We start from the raw sequence: 21,998 nt of genomic DNA, 5'->3' as shown, positions 1-21,998 counted from the left end.
ACAAGGGGAAGAGAAATGTGATTTATATTTTTAAAGCAGATGTCTCATCTACAAATGTCACACCAAGCTGGTTTGGGCACTGCAAGCATGTTTCTTGTCCAGACTAGTGTGTTAACCTAAATATATTGCTGGCCTTCCCAGAGCCTGGATTTTGACAGGAGTCATGGGCTCCTTGACTCTCAGTCTGAGTGAACAATTCTTTAACCTCACTTAGGGCTCATGGCATTGAACTAAGACCATTGTGACCATGACAAAATAGTGCTAATTTGGTCTAAAACAGCTTAACTGCTAAGTATATATTAATTGCTTTATACATACCATCAAAACATTTTGACATTTTGCAGATAAGTCTTAGGTCAGGTATGTCTGTCCTGCTCTTGGGGATGTAAAAGCACAGTTACCATTAGCTGGAATGTTGTAGGTTCTGGCTCTGTCCACAGAAGTATTATCCAGGTTAATTTATAGTGCTGGCCTAGAAGGTGTAGGTTACAAGTAGTCTGCTCTCAGGTCAGCTGTTGGTTACTAACCTGGCCATCACTTCCTCAGGCCTTCATATCACTTAGTCATCTAACAAGTCACTTTTGCTATCTCATTTGAGAGATATATATACTGTCTATATTTCTTTCCTGCTTGCTTGAATAGGTTTCAGTTAGTTTGGAATAAAGTAAATACTTTTCTCTCTCTCTCTCTATGTGGATTTTCATACCTATAATAGAAATAAGCAAATCAGTTATATATGTAAAAACAGTATGTATGTGCATGTATAGCAATATTGAATATCTGGATGGAGAAGAAGGCAAGTATCTCCTATTTAGCTGAGTTGTCCTTCAGTATCAATCACTTAAGTATGGAACAGAAATGAAATCATCATGTTATTAATATCTGCAAGTCCAGTAAATTAGCATGCAGCACTTATGGACAGTGGACAAGTATTTGAGGAACTGTCTTTGAAATAATGGCATATCCCTTCTAATAAATGAAGGGCAGATGCTGTTTTAATGCTGACCAAAAGGTGAATATGCTATAAAATGCTTGTACCTAAGAAGTAATTGCTGTTGACAAAGCATGCTTATTGATAAATTCTTCTTGTGCAGATGTAGCAGTTGGTGCATTTTTCTCTGATTCTGCAGTGGTGCTCAGGTGAGATTGCTATATTTCAGTGCTTTTGAAGGCCATATAATTTAACTCTATTTATTTAGTGGAATTTATTAAAACTCAGTAGTTTAATTTAACCTCATTATATTCTTGATGTCTTGAACTTCAGTTATTAGGCTCTAAAAATTAAACATTTAAGTAGATACGCTGAAAAAATGACAATATCATTCAGTAATATTTTGAGGTAACAAGGTGCATACAACTATTTGAAACTATCTGAAAAATCCAGATAACTTTAAAATTATAATTCTAAAATACAAAAATAGATTGTCAGGGTTGGTTAGATTTTGCAGAGATTTTGTAAGCTGTATCTGAACACTATTTGTGAACACTTACTCTTTTCTATTCTTAGAACAAAACCAGTGATTATTGTTGAAGCTTCTTTAAAACATTCTAATTCAATAAATCGAACTACTTTAGACTGCATGGAAAATGAGCAGCCTGCCACCTGTATGAATTTGAAGCTATGCTTTACCTACAGAGGACGAGAGGTACCTGGTTATATTGGTAAGCTACTGGAAAAACAATCCATTATATGTGTTCATTTTAAATGCACCTATTTACAGAATAATGCTACAGGTATTTAACAGACCATCAATCTGACTTCAGTATAAAATGAAAAGCTGAAATTTATTATATCATGACTACCCTGTAACACTTCTATTCCATTTGGAATAACAGCACATCTCTGCTAGGACTGCTGGAGTTACATGGCCTTGGAGAGACAGCAGCATTAAAAGGGGGATATTTTGATGTCCTCTAACAGCAGTCCTCTCAGGCAGGGACCAAACCAGATGGGTCTGCTGGAGTATGCTGCCCTTCATTTGGCAGCAGAGAGAAAGCATTTCTTCACAAACCAGCTCAAGCCAGCTGATCATACCATTGTGGGGCACTATGTGAAAGAGAGGGAGTCCCACCAAAATTACTGAAAAATATTGTGTTATATGTTATATAATGCATATTTTGCTTTTGGCAAAAAACTGGTATTGCTAGAAACGGTATCTATCAGAGGAAATATTCATGGTGAATTAATTTTAAATAATTTACTGCCTAAATTTGACTGTATTGCCTGAGTGCTTTTAACCTACCTGTTATGTGCTATTTGTAAACTGCAAACAGCCCCACAAGTACATGATATATAAAATTAAATTGCTCAACTCCTCTGTGTGACAGCAGACAATAACCTTTGGGAGCATGTTACATGAGAACACAACAATGCAGGGATAAAACTGTAAAGTCATATGTCTTTGAATCTTTATCAAATCTTTTGAAACTCATATTTATTTGAAAGATGAGCAGTCAGACCAGATCACCCTTGCTGGACTTGTACATAAGACTTTTTAACTTAGAAAAAGGACTAGTAGAAATTTTAGATAATGTAACTCTTGGCAAAAATCTAGAACTAATAGATCTGTAATGCTCTGAAACTTACTTGCAACTTGTTATCATAGCAGTTCTTGTTAATTTAAATAGAAAAAACTGAAACAGTATTTAAGTACTTAAGTCAAGTTTGTTGCCTTACCTGTTTGTTGTAATTAACAGGTTTAATTTAATTAACCCACTGAAGTGGCTTTTCTATAAATAGATTTTGGTAGAAAACTATAAACACAACCTGATAAACTATCCCTGATATAAAAGCATGTATCAGGGGATACATGATAGCCATGAAGCAATCAATTTTCAGGGTACTTGTTTTTATTAGCTTTGGATTTATGTCAGAGTGTTTTTAAGCAGAGCACTTTAAAATGGGTGTTACAGAATATGCTTACAGAAGTGACTCAGAAATGGTAATTTCTACCATAAATTCATTAAGACTGCAACACTTAAAGATTTTACAACCTTTATTTTCCCTGGGTTTTATTTTGTAGTATTGCATTATAATCTGAGCGTTGACGTGAATAGGAAAGAGGATACACAAGCAAGATTTTATTTTTCCTCCAATGGAACATATGATACAATCTCAGGAAAAGTAAAGATTTACAGCAGTATTACTGCCTGCAAAGATCATCCAGCATTTATGAGGGTAATGTAGTTTTCAGTATGTATTGTCTTGTAAATCCTTTGTCCTCCTTTGAAAAGCAGACCTGCTGCAAAAGAACCTATTCTGTTTGCAATTGCATCACATCATTTCGGAAGTGAAATATTTGTATTCAGAACTTCCATAGTTAATATATTTTAATTCTGATGCTTTCTCTGGGGAAGTCAGTGGGTCTGTCATCTCTTATATTGGTGAGAAGATGCATAATAATAATAACCACAGTGGTGAAGTCGGATGGACCATGAGCATTCTTGAAATTTTGTCATGGTTTTTATGGATGACAGATCATACATAGCTTGAGGCTGGTTTGGAGCAACCATGAAGATACAACAGTCATATTCTGCTGAACATTTCTGATGGAACTTTCTTATGTAGTCCTTAATGCAAAATCTTAAAACTTGTACTTTTTATGTTTTGTCATTTGTAACTATTTCAAAGAACATGTATATTGTCTTACTCCTGTTTCTGTTGTGAGTAGATAGAGTAGACTCAGCTAAAAAAGGAAAGAACCCATTCCTGATTCACAAGAAGTGAAATGAAGACGGTTGCTAGAAAAGTCTGTAGTTCAAGGTTTATAGTGTGGTGTGCTTTGTGAATTTGTTGCAACGAGCCAAAGGCAAGCAGGGTGTGAAGAAGAGCATTGCTTGGGCTTGCTTGATTTTTTTCCTTCAAGCACTCACCCACAATCTGAAGGTGGAAATGGGATAGGAAGAGCACTCATGTGAGGTCCATGAATGAATTTAGAGCTGAACAATATTAAGAATGTGTGCTGTGCTGAAAAAGGGATCTCTCTGCTTATGAATGTGAAGCCTGCACAGATATTTCTCCTCGACCAGACTAGTACTGAATGTGGTTACAGTTCTCCCTCTGTGATGGTGTAGAGGTAACTTTGCTGTAGAAAAATCTGCTGGCAGAAGTGCTTCAGAGAAGAAGCCACTGAGGCATTGGCCAGAGCAGTGGACACAGTAGGAGGCTGTTGGAGACCTGCAGGGTGCCAGCCAGGGAGGCCTGTCCCAACACCAGGGACAGACAGCACCAGCTGCTGGGTTGGTGCTGGCTTCTGCAGAAGTAGGGTTTGATCCAACAGCCACCATCCTTTGAAACTGGGCATGGTACTGACCCAGAAGTTAGCAGGAATCTCTCAGTAAGATCTTAACTACAAAAGTAATCTCAAAGTGGCTGTTGCCCTGGAGGGAATGAACTGATTTCTTCATGCTTGATGTGTCTCTCTGAAACATGAACGAGGGACTTGTCTTCAAAGTGGAAAAAACCCTGTAATCAGGACAAGGATATAATATTTTTAAGGCCATTCAATTAACATGAAAAAATCAATCACTTTTATCTATCAAACATCTTAGAAGCTTGTCTTCCAAAACAAAAATTTTAGAAAAACTTGGAAGTCCTAAACCACAACAAACAATAAAAATCAGTGGATGCAGAGAAACCATGTTTTATTAAACTCAGAAAAAATAGACTTCTCTCCTGTCAGACCTTATATCTAGGGGGGAAGAGAGGGAGTATTTAGTTATAAGGGGAAATAAGAGAAATAAAATAATGGACTAGTTTGCCTAGCCTTTTCTTTGAAGTCCTCAAGGTAGCTGTTCTATGACCTTTTGAAACAAATGTCTGTCAAGGTGACTGGTGCAGTTGATCCTGCACAAAGGCTGGAAAACAAATTTTATTTTCTACAGCTACCAAAAAAACTGAAGGAAAATATTCTTCCATGTCTATTTCTTCTTCTTTGGTTTCCCTTACTTTTTGTTTGTGAGACAATTAGAAGCCAATTCTTCATCATAAAGCTTCAGGGCAGAAAGGGAAAGCTTATGTTACCTACTGGAAAATTGCCCAGATGCATCTCAACTGATAGCTGCACCTAAGTGAATGTTGATTGCAGGAGCAATGGCAAATTGCCACTTACTTTATAAGAGTTTTGTAAACTAAGAGATGTGATTGACAGCTGACCTTGTATATGCTGTACCAGCATTAGCAGGTATTTGTGTAGGAGGAAGGAATTGATTTGCCTCATCACTTCCTATAGTCCATCATTAGGGGTTTTTTTTTTCCTCCACAGAATTCAATTTTCATTTCAATTCTTAATTAATAGCATTATAAGCATCTCCTCCCACCCAGAAGGTTTCTGTACTTGCATGAAGCTCCTAAAGTTAAGTAAGTGTGAATGTCTGTCAAGTCCTTGCAAGAGACAATATAAATTTTATGTATTTTGAGTAAAGGCTAATTAATAGCTAATTAGTATAATGGAAGTAATATAAAGCAGATGCAGAGAAGACCTTGTAGAAAATTATTATGAATTAGATAATACGTGATTTGGCCAACACAAGCTTGCAGATAAGAATTAAAATAGTGGCCATGTGGAAGGACAATCAGTGTCTGTCTATTCCCTACACTTAGGGAGTAATTTAATCAGGTTTGTTACTGTTGGTGCTTCAAGCTGTTCAGTTTTCACAAGTAGGGCTCTGATCTGAACACTCCTACGCAGGCAAGGCTTCATGTACTAAACAGGCACTTACTGAGGAGTTCAGTCTTTTTCATACAGAATGGGAAATAAAGGGGCACAAAAATGAAACGCAGTCACGACTTGATTTAGTTGTACTGTGGGAGATCTCCTTTTGATTTCACACTTAAATACCCATTGGGTTGGTCTGGCCCCATTCCACTGGTTAACTTTCTCCATTTTAGCCAACTTTGCCTATTTTTCTACTTAGGCAGTGCAGCCTTTCATAGGTGTGTGAGGCAGGATTATTGACAGAAGTAAGCTTGCCGTTCAGTAAGATTTCTCCTCGTAGAAGAATTATCCATTCTGAAATGGCTGATGCTGTCATTAAACATATTATGCTTTTATGCATTTCTGATTGCCTCCTTCAGCAACAAAGATGTCTGGAAAAGTATATTAGCCATATGGAATTATTTTACATGTGAAAAATACGTTTTGCTCTTTTAGTGAGTTCTGGGCAACCTTGTAACTTTAAAACATAAGCATACATGTTTTGTCTTATATGATTAACTCATTAGGTTTCCAATTTTCATAGAAAGATGTAAGGGATATCTTGACTCCTGTACATGTTGAAGCGAGTTATCGTCTGGGGCATCATATTCTACAGAAAAGAAATGTTCAAGAATTTTCACCACTTCAACCTGTTCTTCAGCGCAGGAAAGAAAAAGATGTTATAAAAAGCAAGGTTAGTGTATGAGTTCTCTTTATTCCAGTGCAGTGAGTAAAGATTCATGTTTTAATCTTCAGTTAAAAAAAACTTCACTGATTCTTAGTGTGCGAAGGAATGCATCTTCCAGAGCAACATCTAGAGATAGTGTCTTGATCTTAATTAATAAACCAGAATGCTAAAAACTTGCCTAATTTTTTGCTAAAAAAACCCCAACTTTGCAGAACTTGTATACAATCTGTATTATGATTTAAAAATAAAATAGGTATGTGCAGAGAACTTGCCACCACATATAGTACTATATATATACCTCAGTACACAGATGTATGAAAATCACTCTTTGAAATATCCTTTATTTTTCAACTACACAGTGTGAGTCACTTTCCAATATAAAATTGTACTTTAAAATTATTTCTGTGTTAAATACACAGTATTGTGTTGGTATTAGTCTTGAAGTGTTGATGTTGCTGAAATGTTAGTTCTGCAATGGTACTGCAGGTTTTCAAATACAAAATCTGTGAGAAAAAAGAGAGTATATTTTTTTATCCTTCAGTAACTATGAAATTAACCATTTTTCCCAAAAAAAATCACAACTTACTAAGAGACTTTGACTTTAGTGAAAGTCAGAATGTGCTGAATTTTTAACTTTTCACAGTGGTAAGCTCCCCAGAAAAGTGGTCAGAGCGCCAAGCCTTGCAGAGTTCCAGAAGTGTTTGGACAATGCTCTCAGGCACAGGCTGTGACACTTGGGGATGTCCTGTGCGGGCCAGGAGCTGGACTCAGTGATCCTGATGGGTCTCTTCCAACTGAGATTCCTCTGTGATTTGTGTAACTGAGACAGAGTTGGCCATCAGAACTCCTGAGATACATCAAAGCTGCTTTTAAATGGCATGCTTTGACTTCTTGTTCTCATTCAAAATCCTGATTTAGAAATCTTGAGTTATAGAGAAAGAAAGAGGGTGATGTTGAATATAGTGACAGAAATGTGCTCTTTAACATATTGATAACCAAGGTGTGCACACCTGTAACTCTTGGTGTCTCTGCTCTCATCAAACCTTACTCACGGTAGGATAAGTAAGGGCTGTGCAATTAAACTCTAGCAAAAAATTAACAGGAGAGACTGCACAGACAACAGTTCAGAATCTTCAAAAACATTCTGCCCTCCTTTATGTACTGCTGTAAAAATTGCCTGAACATACACCCACAGGTTTAACTGTGACAGACTGAGTCTGGAAAGCCTCTTCACTGTTACTCTGGATGCACAGAATGCGTTTGAAAAATGGAAAATCATATCCTGATTGAATTGTGTGTTAGCAGTAAGAACTATTAGACAATTCCTGATGCTTAGTTACTAGGTGATGGGTTTCTTTCTCTGAAATACTGTCACTCACTATAGGAAGCATAAGACACTGAATTGCCTTTTTTTTTTTTTTTTTAATTTGGCTTTTACAGTTTATTTTTGCAAGATTTTGCTCCCAAGAAAATTGTTCGGCTGACTTGAGAGTTTCTGGAAAAGTTGTTTTTCCAAAGTAAGTATAAAGTAGCCTTCATGTTCTTTGGACAAGATTTAATAAGATTTTATTTAAATTATTCCTTAATATTTCATATATAAATAACAGTAATTGGCAAATTCTCAGGATTCCCTGAGAAAAAAACAAGAAGTAAAGCTGTGCTTAATTGAAGACTATTTATAAGTCATAAATCTTCCAGGAAATGTAACAGAAATCTATATGATTGAAGAACTGTTATTGCATAATTAGAAGATTTTACAGCTCATAAAATACATAAATTTGTGTTCTACACTTCACATATAATGGGGCACAGATAACACTGCACAATGCATTCTCAATATGCAGACTTCATAGCTATTGTAAAATTGACAAGCCGTTGGTTATTTCTGCTGCTCTTTTGGATATACTGTACTTGCACTGTATGAAGTCTCAATCAGCAGTATAAAACTGAAGATGTAATATTCTTAAATGAAAGAGCCACTTAATTGTTTTAAGTTCTATTTTATCATCACAACCTTTTTTTCTTTATTGACTGTTTTATTTTAAGTAAGAAATAAAGGTAGTTGGTGAGCAAAAAGAGGAATTGTACCTGTTGTGAATCTCAGCTATTTAGATATTTTATATGTAACTTGGATTTTCTTGTGTCATTCATCACTTTTAAAGTTGATTCTACTTAAAGCAAAATACTAGGTTGAACAATCTAAAATGGCATCAAAAGATGCTGACAGCCACATAATGCAGATGAATCACACCTGTGTGATCCTGAGCACAAACCTTGTCATCTTCATAGATTTCAGAGTAAGATGAGTATCTTTCTGCCCACTTTAACGTGTGGCCTGTAGCATGAGTCTCAAGTCCTTTAAATTTCTTAGGTTATTTTATTTAAACACTCATAAGCTTTTCAGAAAGAATGGTTGTGCAGCATTTTCATTCGTGACATTAAAAATGCAGTTTTGTAAGTGCCTCCGAGCTCTAAGAAAGGAAAACAGATTACAGCATACCTGCTTGACATTAGGCACCAGTAGCAGATTTGCAGTGTAAATAAATAGTCTAAATATCTTGAGAGTGTGAAGTATCACCTTAAATTACCTTGTGCCCCTAGAATTTCGATTAAAAATTAGTTAGCTGTAAAGCGATAATTTGTTTTGTCTTGACAGAATGCATTCATTATCCTTGAAGAGCAAAGCAAACACCTTTGGTTTTAAAAGAAAGAAATCAAATAGGGATGGCAATGTAATGCTTTATTTACTAAGTTACAAGTCTTCATGTATACAGTATCATGCTTTGTTTAAATTGCTTAGCTTTTGGCCTGCTCTGTAAATTTCTAGTCTGCATCATGCATTTTTTAATGAAGAATGAAATATGATTACCCAGGAAAAGCTTTAGTTCAGCTTTGTTGTAGTCCCAGATGTGCACCTGGTGCTTTTGTGTACTTGTGTGTTAAGCTGGGAGGCATCTTTGTGACAGCATATTGTTAATGAGCTTGGCTTTAACGTGGGTAAAAGGAGTGAGTGGTGGGTATACAAGTACTAAAACAACGTTCAAATTTAACCTAAACTTGACAAGCTACCGAAATGTTAACATTGTGTTTTTCTTTAATTTGCTTTTGTCTTGGAACCTATCTGCTTATGCAGTGCTTTTGCCTTCTGTTGCTTTTGTAAGTGCCAGCTTCTTTCCCAAAGGTGTTCAGTGACTAATGCTTTGGTTTCAAGCCAGAATATCTGATAAATGTCTATTTCTAGGCACCCTTTCTACAAGTCTTAATTAAACTTTAATGTCAAGCTGAAGTTTACTTTTAGCCCCCGATAGGGTGTCTGTACTTGTAACATGATTATAGAACATTACCTAGATCATAATAGAGCCATGTTCACTATGCCCCTCTTCAAATTAACTCAATCCCAGATCTTGAGTGCAAAGAGTGAATGTTGAAATAGTGTCTGAAAATGCTGTGGCAGTGATAAATTGCTATTCTGGCCTTGGAAGGGCCAGAAGCACCACTGGGCTGGTGGCAATGTCCTTGTTCCCGTTAACCACGTCAGGCTTTAAGGGGTGACCATCATGTAACTGGTCTCCTACCTTAGTTACAGTACTGAGTAAAACCTTCCCTCACATCTCCACCTGAGCTTTGTCAGAACCAACTGAAATTACCTAAAAGAGCCTTTGCCCTACAGGCTGTTTCTAGAATTACTTTCCATTCATATTATAATTGTTTTTATAGGCCTCATGATAAGAAAACGTACCTTGGTGTTGGAAGTATGAAGACTTTATTGTTGAACATTTCTCTGCTTAATGTTGGAGATGATGCATACGAAACTTTCCTCCACGTTCAGATTCCTAAAGGTCTTTATTACATTCAAGTTTTAGAATTGGTAAGGGAAAAAATCTCTCAAACAGTAACACCTTGATATTTTTCTTTTTCAGCCAGATGTTTCTCAAATTATGCTTATGAATCATTGAGTTTCTGTAGATACTTCATGTTCTTTTCATTAAAAGCTGCCAAAAGATCAATTTTTAAGTTCTTAGACTTCAAGCTACGTAAATCAAGTGCAATTCAATCAATACAGACTTACATAATTTTAGTAATGACTAAAATAAATAATAATAAGAAGTCTTAAAATTGTTTCAGGATGTTATGGCTGGTTTTTGGCTGATGGTCATGTTTTCAGTGATCACAAAGATCTCATTGAATCTGCTTTTTCCCAAATACACAGGCTTATAAAAAGTGATAAATCTAATTGTTCTCTCTTTCTGCCTGTTAAAAATAATGTTCTCCATGTAGAATCCCCCAGATCCACCTTTGTGAGTTGGCTTTTAACGAGGTTGGGTCTGGGTCTGGTGCATGTGCCTTAGCTTCAGTAAAAGCAAGAAGCAGATGAAGTAACTGATACAATAATCAATATAATCTGTAATGTTAAAGTGGCCATGGGTGTCCTGGATATTTGCATCAGTGAAATAACACCTGGGTCAGGAAAATATAAAGCACCCAGTTTTAGTGTGTGCATGTAATTTGAAGAGTCCGAGAAAACGATTTTTTATTTTGATCATTAATAATTTTTCCTTTATTTTAGGAAGAAAAACAGATACATTGTGAAGTATTAGATAAAGAAATTAATGCAGTGACACTCGAGTGCAGTGTTGGCTATTTGTATGTGGATCACAACTCAAAGGTAAGCTGTGAAAAATCTCTGAATCTCTACTTCATTCCCAACTAACATCTCTTATCATGTTGGTATCAGTGTCTCTCCTCCTATTTTTAAATTAATTACTTAAACACTCCCTGGAATAATTCATTAAGGGACAACAGTGTTTGTATTAAGCATGAACTGACTAATGCCGTGGACACATGCATCAGGTCAATAGAAAGGGAGTAGAAGACACAAAAAGCAAGTATTTCCTTAGTTCTGAATTTTTTTAGGGCACGAGATTCTAAATGAGCTTAATAAAATATGTGCATTGAAACTGTGTCAAGATACACTATCATTTGATATAAGGAAATTTTTATTTGTTCTACAGCTGGATTATAGTTTCCGCTTGGATGCAAGCTCGTTAACCAGAGCAGAAGAGGACCTCAACATCATCATTAATGCTACCTGGTAAAGCCTAATAAAAATTGCTCAATGAAAAATACTACTAGCTTTGGAAAACAGATAACTGGAAAGGCTTAGCAAAGCAGGATTGCAAGAAAGTAAATTGGTTGCAAATCAAATAGAGAAGCTACCAAAAAAAATGGATGATAGATATTTAAATAATGACTAGGTTTCTGCCTGTAAAAAAATGTGGGGGGCATTAATGCCTGACATAGTTGTTGCCAATTAAATATTTTAATGAGCTGAAAGGTCTGTTTACTATTTTTTAGAGAAACAGTGTATAGCTTATGATGATGCCTTCAATACAGTTTTTTCTCTCTTTGCATTTTTGTAGTAAAAATGAAGACGGGAGCATGTTGCTGGATAACATGCTAACTTTACCTATACCTCTAAAATATGAGATTGAGTTAAATACTCATGGGTAAGTCACCTATTGGTATTATCTGCACATCCACAGAACTGTTGTCTTGTTACTTTTCTAAATTCACAAAGGTTTTAAGCCGGAGTGTGACGTAGCTGAAAAATCCTGTGACTGAGTTGGCACAGCCATTGTAAGAGGTTTTTCCTCTACTGTGAGATGAGACAATCAGTATCTGTGGTGCTTTGAACTTGTCTCTGAACAGACTGACATGTTTAAAAAAGTGGAATATGTTTTACAGGAAGATGTGTTTAATAAGAGCCCAGCAGATCCTCAGATTCCTTGTTAAACAGTAACCATACTCTGGGTTTGTTGTGGGGCATTCATGGAGCGTAGCTTTATGACTTTTTATGATTCATCTGCCATTTTCAAAGGAAAGAGTACAAATGTAGAGGGTTTCTATTCCAAAGGCAGATGATTTCTACTCTGTCTCTAGATTTACTTAGAGGCAAACTTGGGTGTTGACTTACAACCAGTCTTACTGGAGGTAGTATGGAGCAAAAAATTATGCTAATGATATATAGAAATCCTGTTTATTAACAATTTCAACCATTGTAGGTTTGTGTCACCAACCTCATTTGTTTATGGAGCAGAAGAGAAAGATTCACCAGTGACATGTATGAAGGAAAATATCAACTTCACATTCCATGTAAGAGTTTTCCTTTGTAAACCCTGTCATCCTTGTTTTGAAGGTTAATGTCTAGTGCATCTAATGACAGTCTAGGCAGTCAGGAAACTTTTAAGAGTACAAGAGCACCATGAGTAATTTTTGTGCATTAGTGATGGGAAGTTGCTGTTAATCCCTCTTAGAACACTTTTTTTGGCCTGGCAAATCTTCCACTGAGTGATCAGAGAAAGATTTCCTAACATAAGGCAGGACTGAAAGTGGTAGAGCAGTTCTGACTTGACACTTTTTCCTTTGAGAAACACTTCAAGAGGAATTATCGTAAGAAAAAGGAATTAGGAGCTTCTTAAAAGAGCTATCTATAGCATCAAATTTGTCTGCAGTGGATTAAAAGCAGGAGTTTGGACATAAATCTCTCCTAGTTCCTTTTGCCTACTCTCCTGGCAGGCAGTCTGCATGACCTCAGGTACTCATCACAGATTAGCACTACTTACTCATCAGCTTTGGAGGAGGGAAGGTTCAGTGAGCCCACAGAATGAATGAACAAAATGTTTAACACTCCTAGCACAATTCACTTTCATGACAGCACAACAGAGCAGATGCTACCCCATTCTGTACAGTTTTATGAATTTATATGTGTATGTTTTTGTTCCTTGAATAGCTACCCTTGAAGCTTTAACTGTTGAACTCTTCACCTCTTCCCCACAAGGTTATCAGTGCAGGACCAAGCATGTCTCCAAATACCAGCTTAGAGATAATGATCCCAAATGCTTTTCCACCCAGGGACTCAAAATTATTCAATCTGTTGGATATCAAGGTAAGCTAAGTTTACTTACTGTATTAGTAGCTGTGTAAATTCTATGAAGAAGAGAAGCAGAACAAAGTCAGCTGGGTACTCAGTCTGTGTTTGATTTGCTAGCTGTGGTGAAGCAGAGTGAACTAGAACAGGATCATCTTCAGCTCCATGTGTTTCAGAATTCTAGAAATAAAATGTACATTTTTAATAATGATGTTATATTTATTTTCAGACAACAGCTGGACACTGCTCCTATAATAAATATCCCAGAAACTGTGCTGCAGCAGAAGAAAATGAAAACATACTGAAGGATGTCATCACTTTCTTTTCAAAGCCTACTAAGAGGCACATGGTAAGGTCTGTCTTCTGGCATCAGTGGGAAATGGCTATGTGAACGAGCCTTAAGAAAGGAGTGTATCTTATATAATGAATCACAGAGGATTCTTCCAAGGATGTGTGGTGGGACCTGTGATAAGTTCAGGGTAATCAAAAGTGATTTTACGGAAAGGGGTGAAAATTGAGTGGAGAAAGTTGATTAATGACACATTGCTGAAGTCAGGGTGGATGACAGGCACCTACAAAAAACTGCCAGAGGGCTGTGGAACTGAATGAGTGGGCAAGCAGAACGGCAGAGGAAATTCAGTAACAAACAGAAAATGATGCATCAGGGAAAAACAGGCTTTACTTTAGTTACATGAAGTATGCAGATCAAATATTCATTTTCTTTTCCTCATCAAAACAGTGCCATCAAACATAACTAACAGGAGCTAGGTTAAAAAAAAAAACCAAATGTTAAAAATAAATTAATTTCAAGGAAAATATTCAAGTTAATGTGACTTCAAGTCAATAAAAATTATGAAATATATGGAAATAATTTTTGGCTGGGAGAGTACCATACATGTGTGGCCTGTTCCAGCTCATTCCTCTGTTCCTGTTCACAGATCCTGCTGGAGATCAGACATTCCACTCCACAGTCCAGACCAGAACTGCTATTTTTTAGCATTGCATCACTGAGGCTTTGTCCTCATAGAAATCTTGTCTTAGTTTTCAGCACCTTCTTTAATATCCTCTTAAAAAATAACCAAACTAGAAAAACAAGCAAACAAAAAAACCTACCCATATTTTAAAATGGCTAATTTGGGACTTTTAAGTAAGCACATTACAGGAAATATCAGCCAATGATTGAGATAGAGCCTGCACTAGAATATATCCAATCACTATTCAGCAGGGTAGTCTTGGATAAAGATATAAGAAACATAATCACATACAGCCTTGTGTTCTTGTCTCCTCCACAGCTGTGTGAAGTGGTGCTAGCTGTCAGTGTACAAATACAAGGATAAACCAATTACACTGTTTGCACTGTGCAACTGCATAGAGTTATTGTCATTCATCATTATTGATATAATTTGCAATAACAGTGTAAAAATAAACCCTAAACATATAAACAAATCAAGACACTTGTTCTTTTTCAGTCTTAAAATGAATTTTTAATAAAAATTACATGTTTTGTATAACAATTAGGTTGGTCTCTTGTTACTGTAACTTTAACACCTCTGGACTGACAGTGATGGATGACAACCTCAAGTTATGCCCTGAGTTTTCAAGAATAAGCATGAATCCTTTTGTTTTGGTCAATTCCTATTGTCTTTAACCCTAAGATTACACAGTTGATCAAGTTAAGTTTTAATCTTTCTCTCCCTTGTACAGTACTGCATGAAAAATGACAGCCTTTGCTTAAAAGTACATTGCAAGCTGGGAAACATGGAGAGTGGAAAAGAAGCAACTGTTCACTTGCATCTGGAGGCTACTCCTTTACTTTTACAAATGGTAACACATGAACTTTTCATACTTGAGGGGAATATTTCAAGGGAAATTTGCAGTATTCCCTGCATATAAATATTCTAGGTGTTAGTATTTGTTTTCTAACAGTGAAACATGATTTAAACATGATTAAATCTAAATCTTGTAGATTTTAACCTGTTTTATGTTGCCAATGCTAAGGCTCAAGGTGCTGTGTGAAAAACAAAAATATGTATTTTAGTTTGTCACTTTATATTTATGGTATATTTATGTTTATGGTATATTGCCTATTCTTGCTGGGTTATGTAGGATGGGATTTAATTTCAAGTCAATTGTATTTTTCTAAGAAAAGCAGCATGGATGTGACTTAAGTAAAATCCAACATGGCTTCATTCCAGCTTCTGGTACTAATTTGTTTCGTGCTCAGAAAAAGGCACCATTGTGTGCTTGTGTGAGCAGCTGTGTTATCATTTTTGCTGGGCAGGAATCAATGTTTTAAGGTTATTTTTTAAAAGACAGAATTATTTAATTTTTTTTTTAATCAGGATGATGCATCAGTATTGAAGTTTGAAGTAAGAGCAACAGCCTGGCCAGAAAAAAATGCAAAAGTTATTGAACTACACAAGGACAAGCAAGTTGCATATGTAAGAATTCCCTTATGAATTTGTGATGAACATGTTAAAGTAGAAAAACTAATAGCAATTAATATTGGAGAATTCTATACATACCTATACATCAGCAGTGTATATAGTATTAATTACTTGAAAAATTATTTCATTTTCCTGGGGTTTTTTAGTATCTATTAGTGAAAAAACCCCAACAGTTAGCACTAAGCTTATTTTCTGTTTTTCAGGTCTATTTGGAAGGAGTGCACCACCAAAAGCCAAAATACCATGTTACTGTGCTAATTATTTCCCTAGGCTTAATAGTTGGTGTTACCCTGTTGCTGATTCTTTCATTTATATTATGGAAGGTAGGTTTTTAGTATTCCTTAGTTTGCTTCAAGTCAGGAATTCATACTCTTGAAGGATTTTTGGATCTGGGTTAAAGAATAAATAACATTTTATTATGACCTGTCCTTTCTAAAGAAAGATAATTCCTCCTGTAACTTGGGGTTCTTCAAAAGTATGTCTCCATTTTTTCCATTTCATTTCATCTTCTGCATGTTCTATGTTTTCTGTTGCTCAACATTACAACTACCTTTACGATGTTTTATATGGCATCTCATGTTTGCAAATGATTTATTTTATTGATATCACATGGATCATTTTTGTGGGATGGTGCTCTGCATTTAGTATCACTTGACATGTGATGACCAATAGTCTAAAACACAGTTTCATACCAGTATAAAATGTTTAAGATCTCAAACTGCAGCATAAATACTAAAAAAATTCAGAGCCAAAGAGAAAACTAATAAGGATGCAGATCCTCTGACAAGTCATTAAGAGACTGTTAACTTCTTAACCTACATTGAGACTTTCTCCATCCATTATTTTTACATGGACATGTAGAAATGAAACAAATTTAACAGGAACATTTTATTACCATATTTTTTAAAATACTGTGTTCTGTGGACTGTTAAAGTTCACAAGTCCAAGTCTTTATTCTATACTGGAGAGCATTAGCCTCTCAAAAAGTAAAAGAAGAAAAAGCAAACCTACTTTTTTGATTGATGAGTAAAACTTGATTACTTGGTATGACAAAGCTCTAGCAAATACCATACTTTATAAATACCATACATATGCATTTTTATTTTAATTAATCTTTTATGGTTTAGATTTGATGACAAAGATTTGCTGACAACAGATTCCAAATTATGTGTTTCAGATTGGCTTTTTCAAAAGGAAATACAAACCGGTCCCTCAAGACATGAACAGAAGAGACAGCTGGAGTTTTAAAAGTGGGAACAAAAATGACTAAGATGGCAAATAACTGTTTGATTTTAAAATGAAGAAATTAAAATTCAGATCAATTCACAAGAGAAACATCAGCAACAAGAAACCTAGGCCCTGAGCTTACTAGCTGTCTTATAAAATATGCTTTATTTCCTTGAACTGTGTGGAGGATACAACTTACAGTACTGTTCTAATATGGAAATGGTAAACCAGTTTGTTCTGAAGTCTCCCAGTAATATTTGAAATGCCATAGATATATATTTGTATATCCATATATATATATATGTGGTTTCAAACAGACAGAAGAACACTAAACATAAAGAGAAGAAGAATTACCTACCAAAAGGAATATTTGTAGAAATAATTTTTGGCCAATCCTCAAAAGTAAGAATTCAAACACATTAGCATGAGTTATTATTTTTGAAGTTTCAATAGTATTTTGATCAGGCATTCAGGAAGAAATCCTCTCTCCTCTTGGTCTTGCATTTTACCAAGGGTAAATGAGGTGAAATCCACAGGACTGTAATAAAACACACGGACATAGAAACTGGCTCTCAGAAGCTCTTGGCTTCTGCAGGTTAACCTCGTAAGCTTTGGCTTCACAGGCACAGCCACATCACTGAAGGTACTTAGGCACCCAGGCAAGCCAGAACCACGAAGGCCAAAGGTGAATTCAGAGCAGGGAATTGTGTGGGGTAGCCTGGAGATGCAGCTGTAGAAAAATTAAAGTATTTGAGATCATAATTTGTAGCCATCATAACTTGGTACTTGCAAGCATGATAGATTTACTTGTTTCATCCTCTCCTCAGACAGTGCTGCCATAAGGTTTTGGACTTCTCCAATGAATTCTTTCTATGTGGGGTTTTTTTAAAGCAAGTATTTATTTTTATTTATTTGAAGATTTTTCTATAGTACTTATAATAGGATTTAGTGCTGGCATTCTTCCAGAACCTGAATAAAGACAGGCTGCAGCTGACAAAACAGAGAGACACACATACCCAAAAACTCCAACTGTAATGGGCCAAATTTTATCTTCAGATTAAGTACTTCAGGAAGTACTTAAGGAAGTCACTTGGAGAGCCAGCTTAGGTTCCTGGGAAGGTGTCAGATAAATACCAAACAGGCACCCTCAGCAGCCGCTCGGCAGAAAGGCGAATGACTGAACGGAAACATGGATCAAAACCACTGCTCTGCTACTCCAGGAAGTTTCTTCAGCTAGCTAAGTTTGCACTGCCACCTAGCTTTAGTGAAACAGCACAAGCCACAAGGGGAAAAACCCTTCCTTCACTCCCCAGAACAGCTGGAGGATGTTCAACTTCTTCAGTAACTGAATTTATTGCACCAGAAGGACAGAGTATGGCCGTGAGGCCGCGCCTTGGATGTCTTTCTGAACTGCACTGAGAAAGGAATGTCATCTGTAGAAATGCTTTGAAGCTGCACCATCCCATGGGAATTAGCCTGAAACTCAAACCCACAGCGAGTGCCTTCAACAAGCACTTCTGCTACCAGAGTGCCTGGTGCCATAAAAGCCATGTTGCCACAGATTCCAAAGGTATTTGGGACCATTTTGTAACTTCCTTTCACTTCATTTGATGCCAAAGATGTGGATCACTCCAAAGTATGTTTTCCTCTTAATATCTACAGTGCAAGGACAAATGAATGTGCATATATTTTTTTAAAAAGTCAAAATAAAGTATGTCAAGAATGAAATACTTTCTTGCAAATCTATGTGAAAACTGTACTAAGAAAATGCTTACCTTCCACATGGCTTTAGTGAATTTTTGCACTTTAACCAAAAAAACCTTTGAACAATTAACTTGTTTGACATTACAGCATACTGTGAAAAATATACCTCAAATACTGGAAGAAGCATTCGTGTCCTTTTGAGTACAAACAATGCAAGGAAGTGAAACAAAAGCATTTTATTTATCTTTGAAATAGTTTACATAAATCAGTACATGTGCTAATGATGCCTTGGAAATTGTACACTTTCTATTCAGATTTGATTGTTAACACATAAATGTTGGCTGTCTTTTCTTAGGATATGAAGCAAAATTATGAAGCTTTTATAACCCAGGTTGACAAAAAATGAATGTACAATGACCTGATGGTGGCAAGATTATAAAGTATTACTCAATTTCAGTTTATTAAAAAAAACCAAATGAAGTTAAACACATGAATGCTGTTTGTTCTGCAAGATCAATCCTTTTTTTAAATTTCATTTAATAAATAACAGTTAAATCTATTAAATGTTGCTGGAATGACTTTTTAGACAACTTAAGCTTAGTTTGAATTTGAGCCTTAGCATATTAAAAATATTTGATGGGATAGAGTATAAATGTTAAGTGGAGACTGCTCCCTGTGACTTGGATGCCAGGTAACAGCTTGGGTTTAGGAGCCAAATCTTCATCTGCAGTACTCAGAGTCCTGTGTATTTATCACAGATCAGAATTTTTACAACTCTTTCAAACCATAGTAGCTATAGATCTCTTGTAAAGGCTTAAGCCCATGACTTAGCAACATCGTACAAGGACTGGATTTCACACTACCCTCGATTGCTTCCTGAAGAAAGCACCTAAAACAACTCATTCTTGCCCTGACACAATGCAGCTTGCACACGATTTGTGCACTGCCTTCTGAATGACTCCTAGAGGAGTGACCAGGAAAACATTCCTTACCCATGCCCCTGCAGACAGAAAAACATGGTCTGCTACTTTTCATCTCAAAGGAAGCCAGTTCCCAGAAAAAAATAGTCTTAATTTGCTGTCCTCTGAAATAATTTTCTTCAATATTAAGTAAATTACCAAAAGAAACAAACAAGCAAGGAAATAATAAAAATTTAACTCTAATTTATTTATCACAACTTTAGTCTCAGCAACAGCAACTATGCTGAATAACATTTCAGTTCTAAGACAGAGAAAATACTGATTTTACACAGAGTGGTTTTTAAAATACATTTTAACAACAGCATATTCTTTTATATTATTTGACTAGAAACATTTTGAGAGTGAATAGATTAAGGCAACATTAAAAACTATAACTAGAAATAGAAGTACTTGATTAAAAAAATAAATGCATATATTTTTATTTTGCCACCACTCTTCAGCTAGAGCTGGTGAGTAGAGCAGTGGTTCTTCCCTGTGTTGAACTGAGTTACCTGACAACACGGATAGCAGCAGCAGACTTAGAAGTATCTCATTCTAAAAAATCTAGACTAATGAAAAAAAAATTTCTTCTATTCTGATGGACCCTTCTCAAACCCCAGATTTCTAAGAGACCGATATAATCAATTTTTTTCTTGTTAAAGCCTAACAGCTTTGATACAGTTAAACAGAACCTGATAAAGATGTATAATTTAATAAGAATTTAAACCCAGAAATAGAACAAACATCCTTATTAAGCTTCTGCTACAGTACAAGCTTCTTGCATCAGTACAAGTCCAGACCTTGGAGAGCTGTACATAGGGGTGAGAACAGGATTCTTTATTACAGAATTTCCAGTGTCTCCCTTCTATATGCAGTTGCACGTCACTTGGGAACTCTCCAGGTCATCGGTGTTCACTCCATAGAGATCAATAAGTTGAGGATGCACTCTGTGAAGCAAGGAAGTCAAACTTCATCAATCAAATGTCATCAACTCTTGCAAAGGGTGTGCTGCTTTTTGAGGTTGGCAAGGAGAATGAATATGTATGAGCTTTTATATGAAAATAATAAATCAGGATGAATTAACAATTCAGGATAACAAAAATAGGATCATCTTTAGAAGAATATATTATATATCCTACAACATGATCTGCCTTTTATTTTACATACCAGACTGAGCTATGTGCCTTCAACTAATCCTGTGTGCACTGCAGAAAAATGAGCCACTGCCCATTTAATTCCACTGATAATCTTCCCATTCCCTATGTATTTGTGGTCTCATTCTTAGATGCTGGATATGCAGACTATTCTCAAGCAGCATTAAGTTTTCCAGAACTGAAGAACTACATGTTTTTCTTAACCTGACATGTGCTGCTTTCCAAGTAGGAATCCTTGTCCCAAAAGGAGTTCCTCATGGGAGACACATCTCATGGGAGACACATTATATACATCTGTTCTCCAAGAAATGGAAGGGTAAAGTGACAGGAAAGAAGAAACAAGAAGTAGTAAAGTAACAAGAAGGAAGAGAACTGCAGTGGAAGCTGATGAAGCACCAGGATGGAAAGGCCATGTGAGTTATAACAAACCTTTCCAAGGATGAACACAAGGCAACCAAGGCAGAGGCCCAGACGATGTTGAAGGGCCAGACCCTGCAGCGGACAGTGGTTCTATTGTAGGAGCATTTAAAGCACCTAACTCTGGTACCATCTGTGCTCTAGAAATGCAAAACTTCTAAGACTGCCGCACTAATCTCTTATGGGTATATGGTCCCTGAATGGGATATTTAACCTTACCGGACATGAACTTCTGATGCTTCCTTCATTAAGTCCCCATCTATATTCCAAGGGTAGTTTCCTTCTGCATTCAGACACACATTTTCCTTGGCATCAGGTCCACTTTTCAGCCTTGGTTGTACTTTTACTTCTTGAACTGTGTAGGTCTCAACAAAGGGAAAATTGAACTAAACCAAACACAGACAACAAATGAAGATGAAAGATATGGGTGGTAGCTTAAAACAAAATGGGTTACTTGAAATCAAAAAGCTGGCTGTTTCGGTTTTTTTTTTGTCCTAAGTGGGAACATTTAACTCAAGCTTTGACCACATGAGCTATTATATATTCCAGCTAGCATTTATAGATTAACATGATGTTTGTATCCTAAATAGTGCCTCAGGAAAAAATGGTAGTGTTCCATTTGTTTTCCCATATTGGACTTGATCAACCGGTAGGTAAGGGGGTTTACTTTGTGCATATCAAATACTTTCAGAATATGTGAAAGTCCAAGCAGATTGTTTCCTGTGCTCTGTTCATCATTACCAGTGATCTTGTCCTAAACCAGGCTAGCTTAGAATTC

At 36.1% G+C, this 21,998-nt stretch overlaps 2 protein-coding genes across 5 annotated transcripts in view; one reads left to right on the top strand and one right to left on the bottom strand.

Moving 5' to 3' along the window:
* The window catches only part of ITGA4 (integrin subunit alpha 4), a 35,812-nt gene extending 16,563 nt beyond the window's left edge, over positions 1-19,249 (top strand). Inside the window, exons 13-28 of the mRNA XM_023930906.2 lie at positions 1,095-1,140; positions 1,508-1,662; positions 3,024-3,178; positions 6,241-6,390; positions 7,825-7,901; positions 10,102-10,252; positions 10,952-11,050; positions 11,397-11,476; positions 11,805-11,891; positions 12,447-12,537; positions 13,223-13,330; positions 13,542-13,661; positions 15,017-15,136; positions 15,655-15,753; positions 15,963-16,082; positions 16,937-19,249. Of these exons, the coding sequence (XP_023786674.2) occupies positions 1,095-1,140; positions 1,508-1,662; positions 3,024-3,178; positions 6,241-6,390; positions 7,825-7,901; positions 10,102-10,252; positions 10,952-11,050; positions 11,397-11,476; positions 11,805-11,891; positions 12,447-12,537; positions 13,223-13,330; positions 13,542-13,661; positions 15,017-15,136; positions 15,655-15,753; positions 15,963-16,082; positions 16,937-17,029 (1,751 nt within the window). The 3' untranslated portion in view covers positions 17,030-19,249. The remainder of the gene's footprint in view (positions 1-1,094; positions 1,141-1,507; positions 1,663-3,023; positions 3,179-6,240; positions 6,391-7,824; positions 7,902-10,101; positions 10,253-10,951; positions 11,051-11,396; positions 11,477-11,804; positions 11,892-12,446; positions 12,538-13,222; positions 13,331-13,541; positions 13,662-15,016; positions 15,137-15,654; positions 15,754-15,962; positions 16,083-16,936) is intronic.
* A 594-nt stretch (positions 19,250-19,843) lies between these two features.
* The window catches only part of CERKL (CERK like autophagy regulator), a 49,827-nt gene continuing 47,672 nt past the window's right edge, over positions 19,844-21,998 (bottom strand). For all 4 annotated transcript variants that reach the window (XM_086898546.1, XM_086898548.1, XM_023930905.2 and 1 more), the window contains 2 exons: positions 21,440-21,606; positions 19,844-20,596 (listed from right to left, as the gene is read on the bottom strand). In XM_086898546.1, the coding sequence (XP_086754672.1) occupies positions 20,515-20,596; positions 21,440-21,606 (249 nt within the window). In that variant the 3' untranslated portion in view covers positions 19,844-20,514. The remainder of the gene's footprint in view (positions 20,597-21,439; positions 21,607-21,998) is intronic.

Source organism: Cyanistes caeruleus, chromosome 7, assembly GCF_971803275.1.
Source record: "Cyanistes caeruleus chromosome 7, bCyaCae1.hap1.1, whole genome shotgun sequence".
Taxonomy (NCBI): domain Eukaryota; kingdom Metazoa; phylum Chordata; class Aves; order Passeriformes; family Paridae; genus Cyanistes; species Cyanistes caeruleus.
Note: the sequence above shows the minus strand (reverse complement) of the source record. Positions and strands in the feature narration are given on the sequence as shown.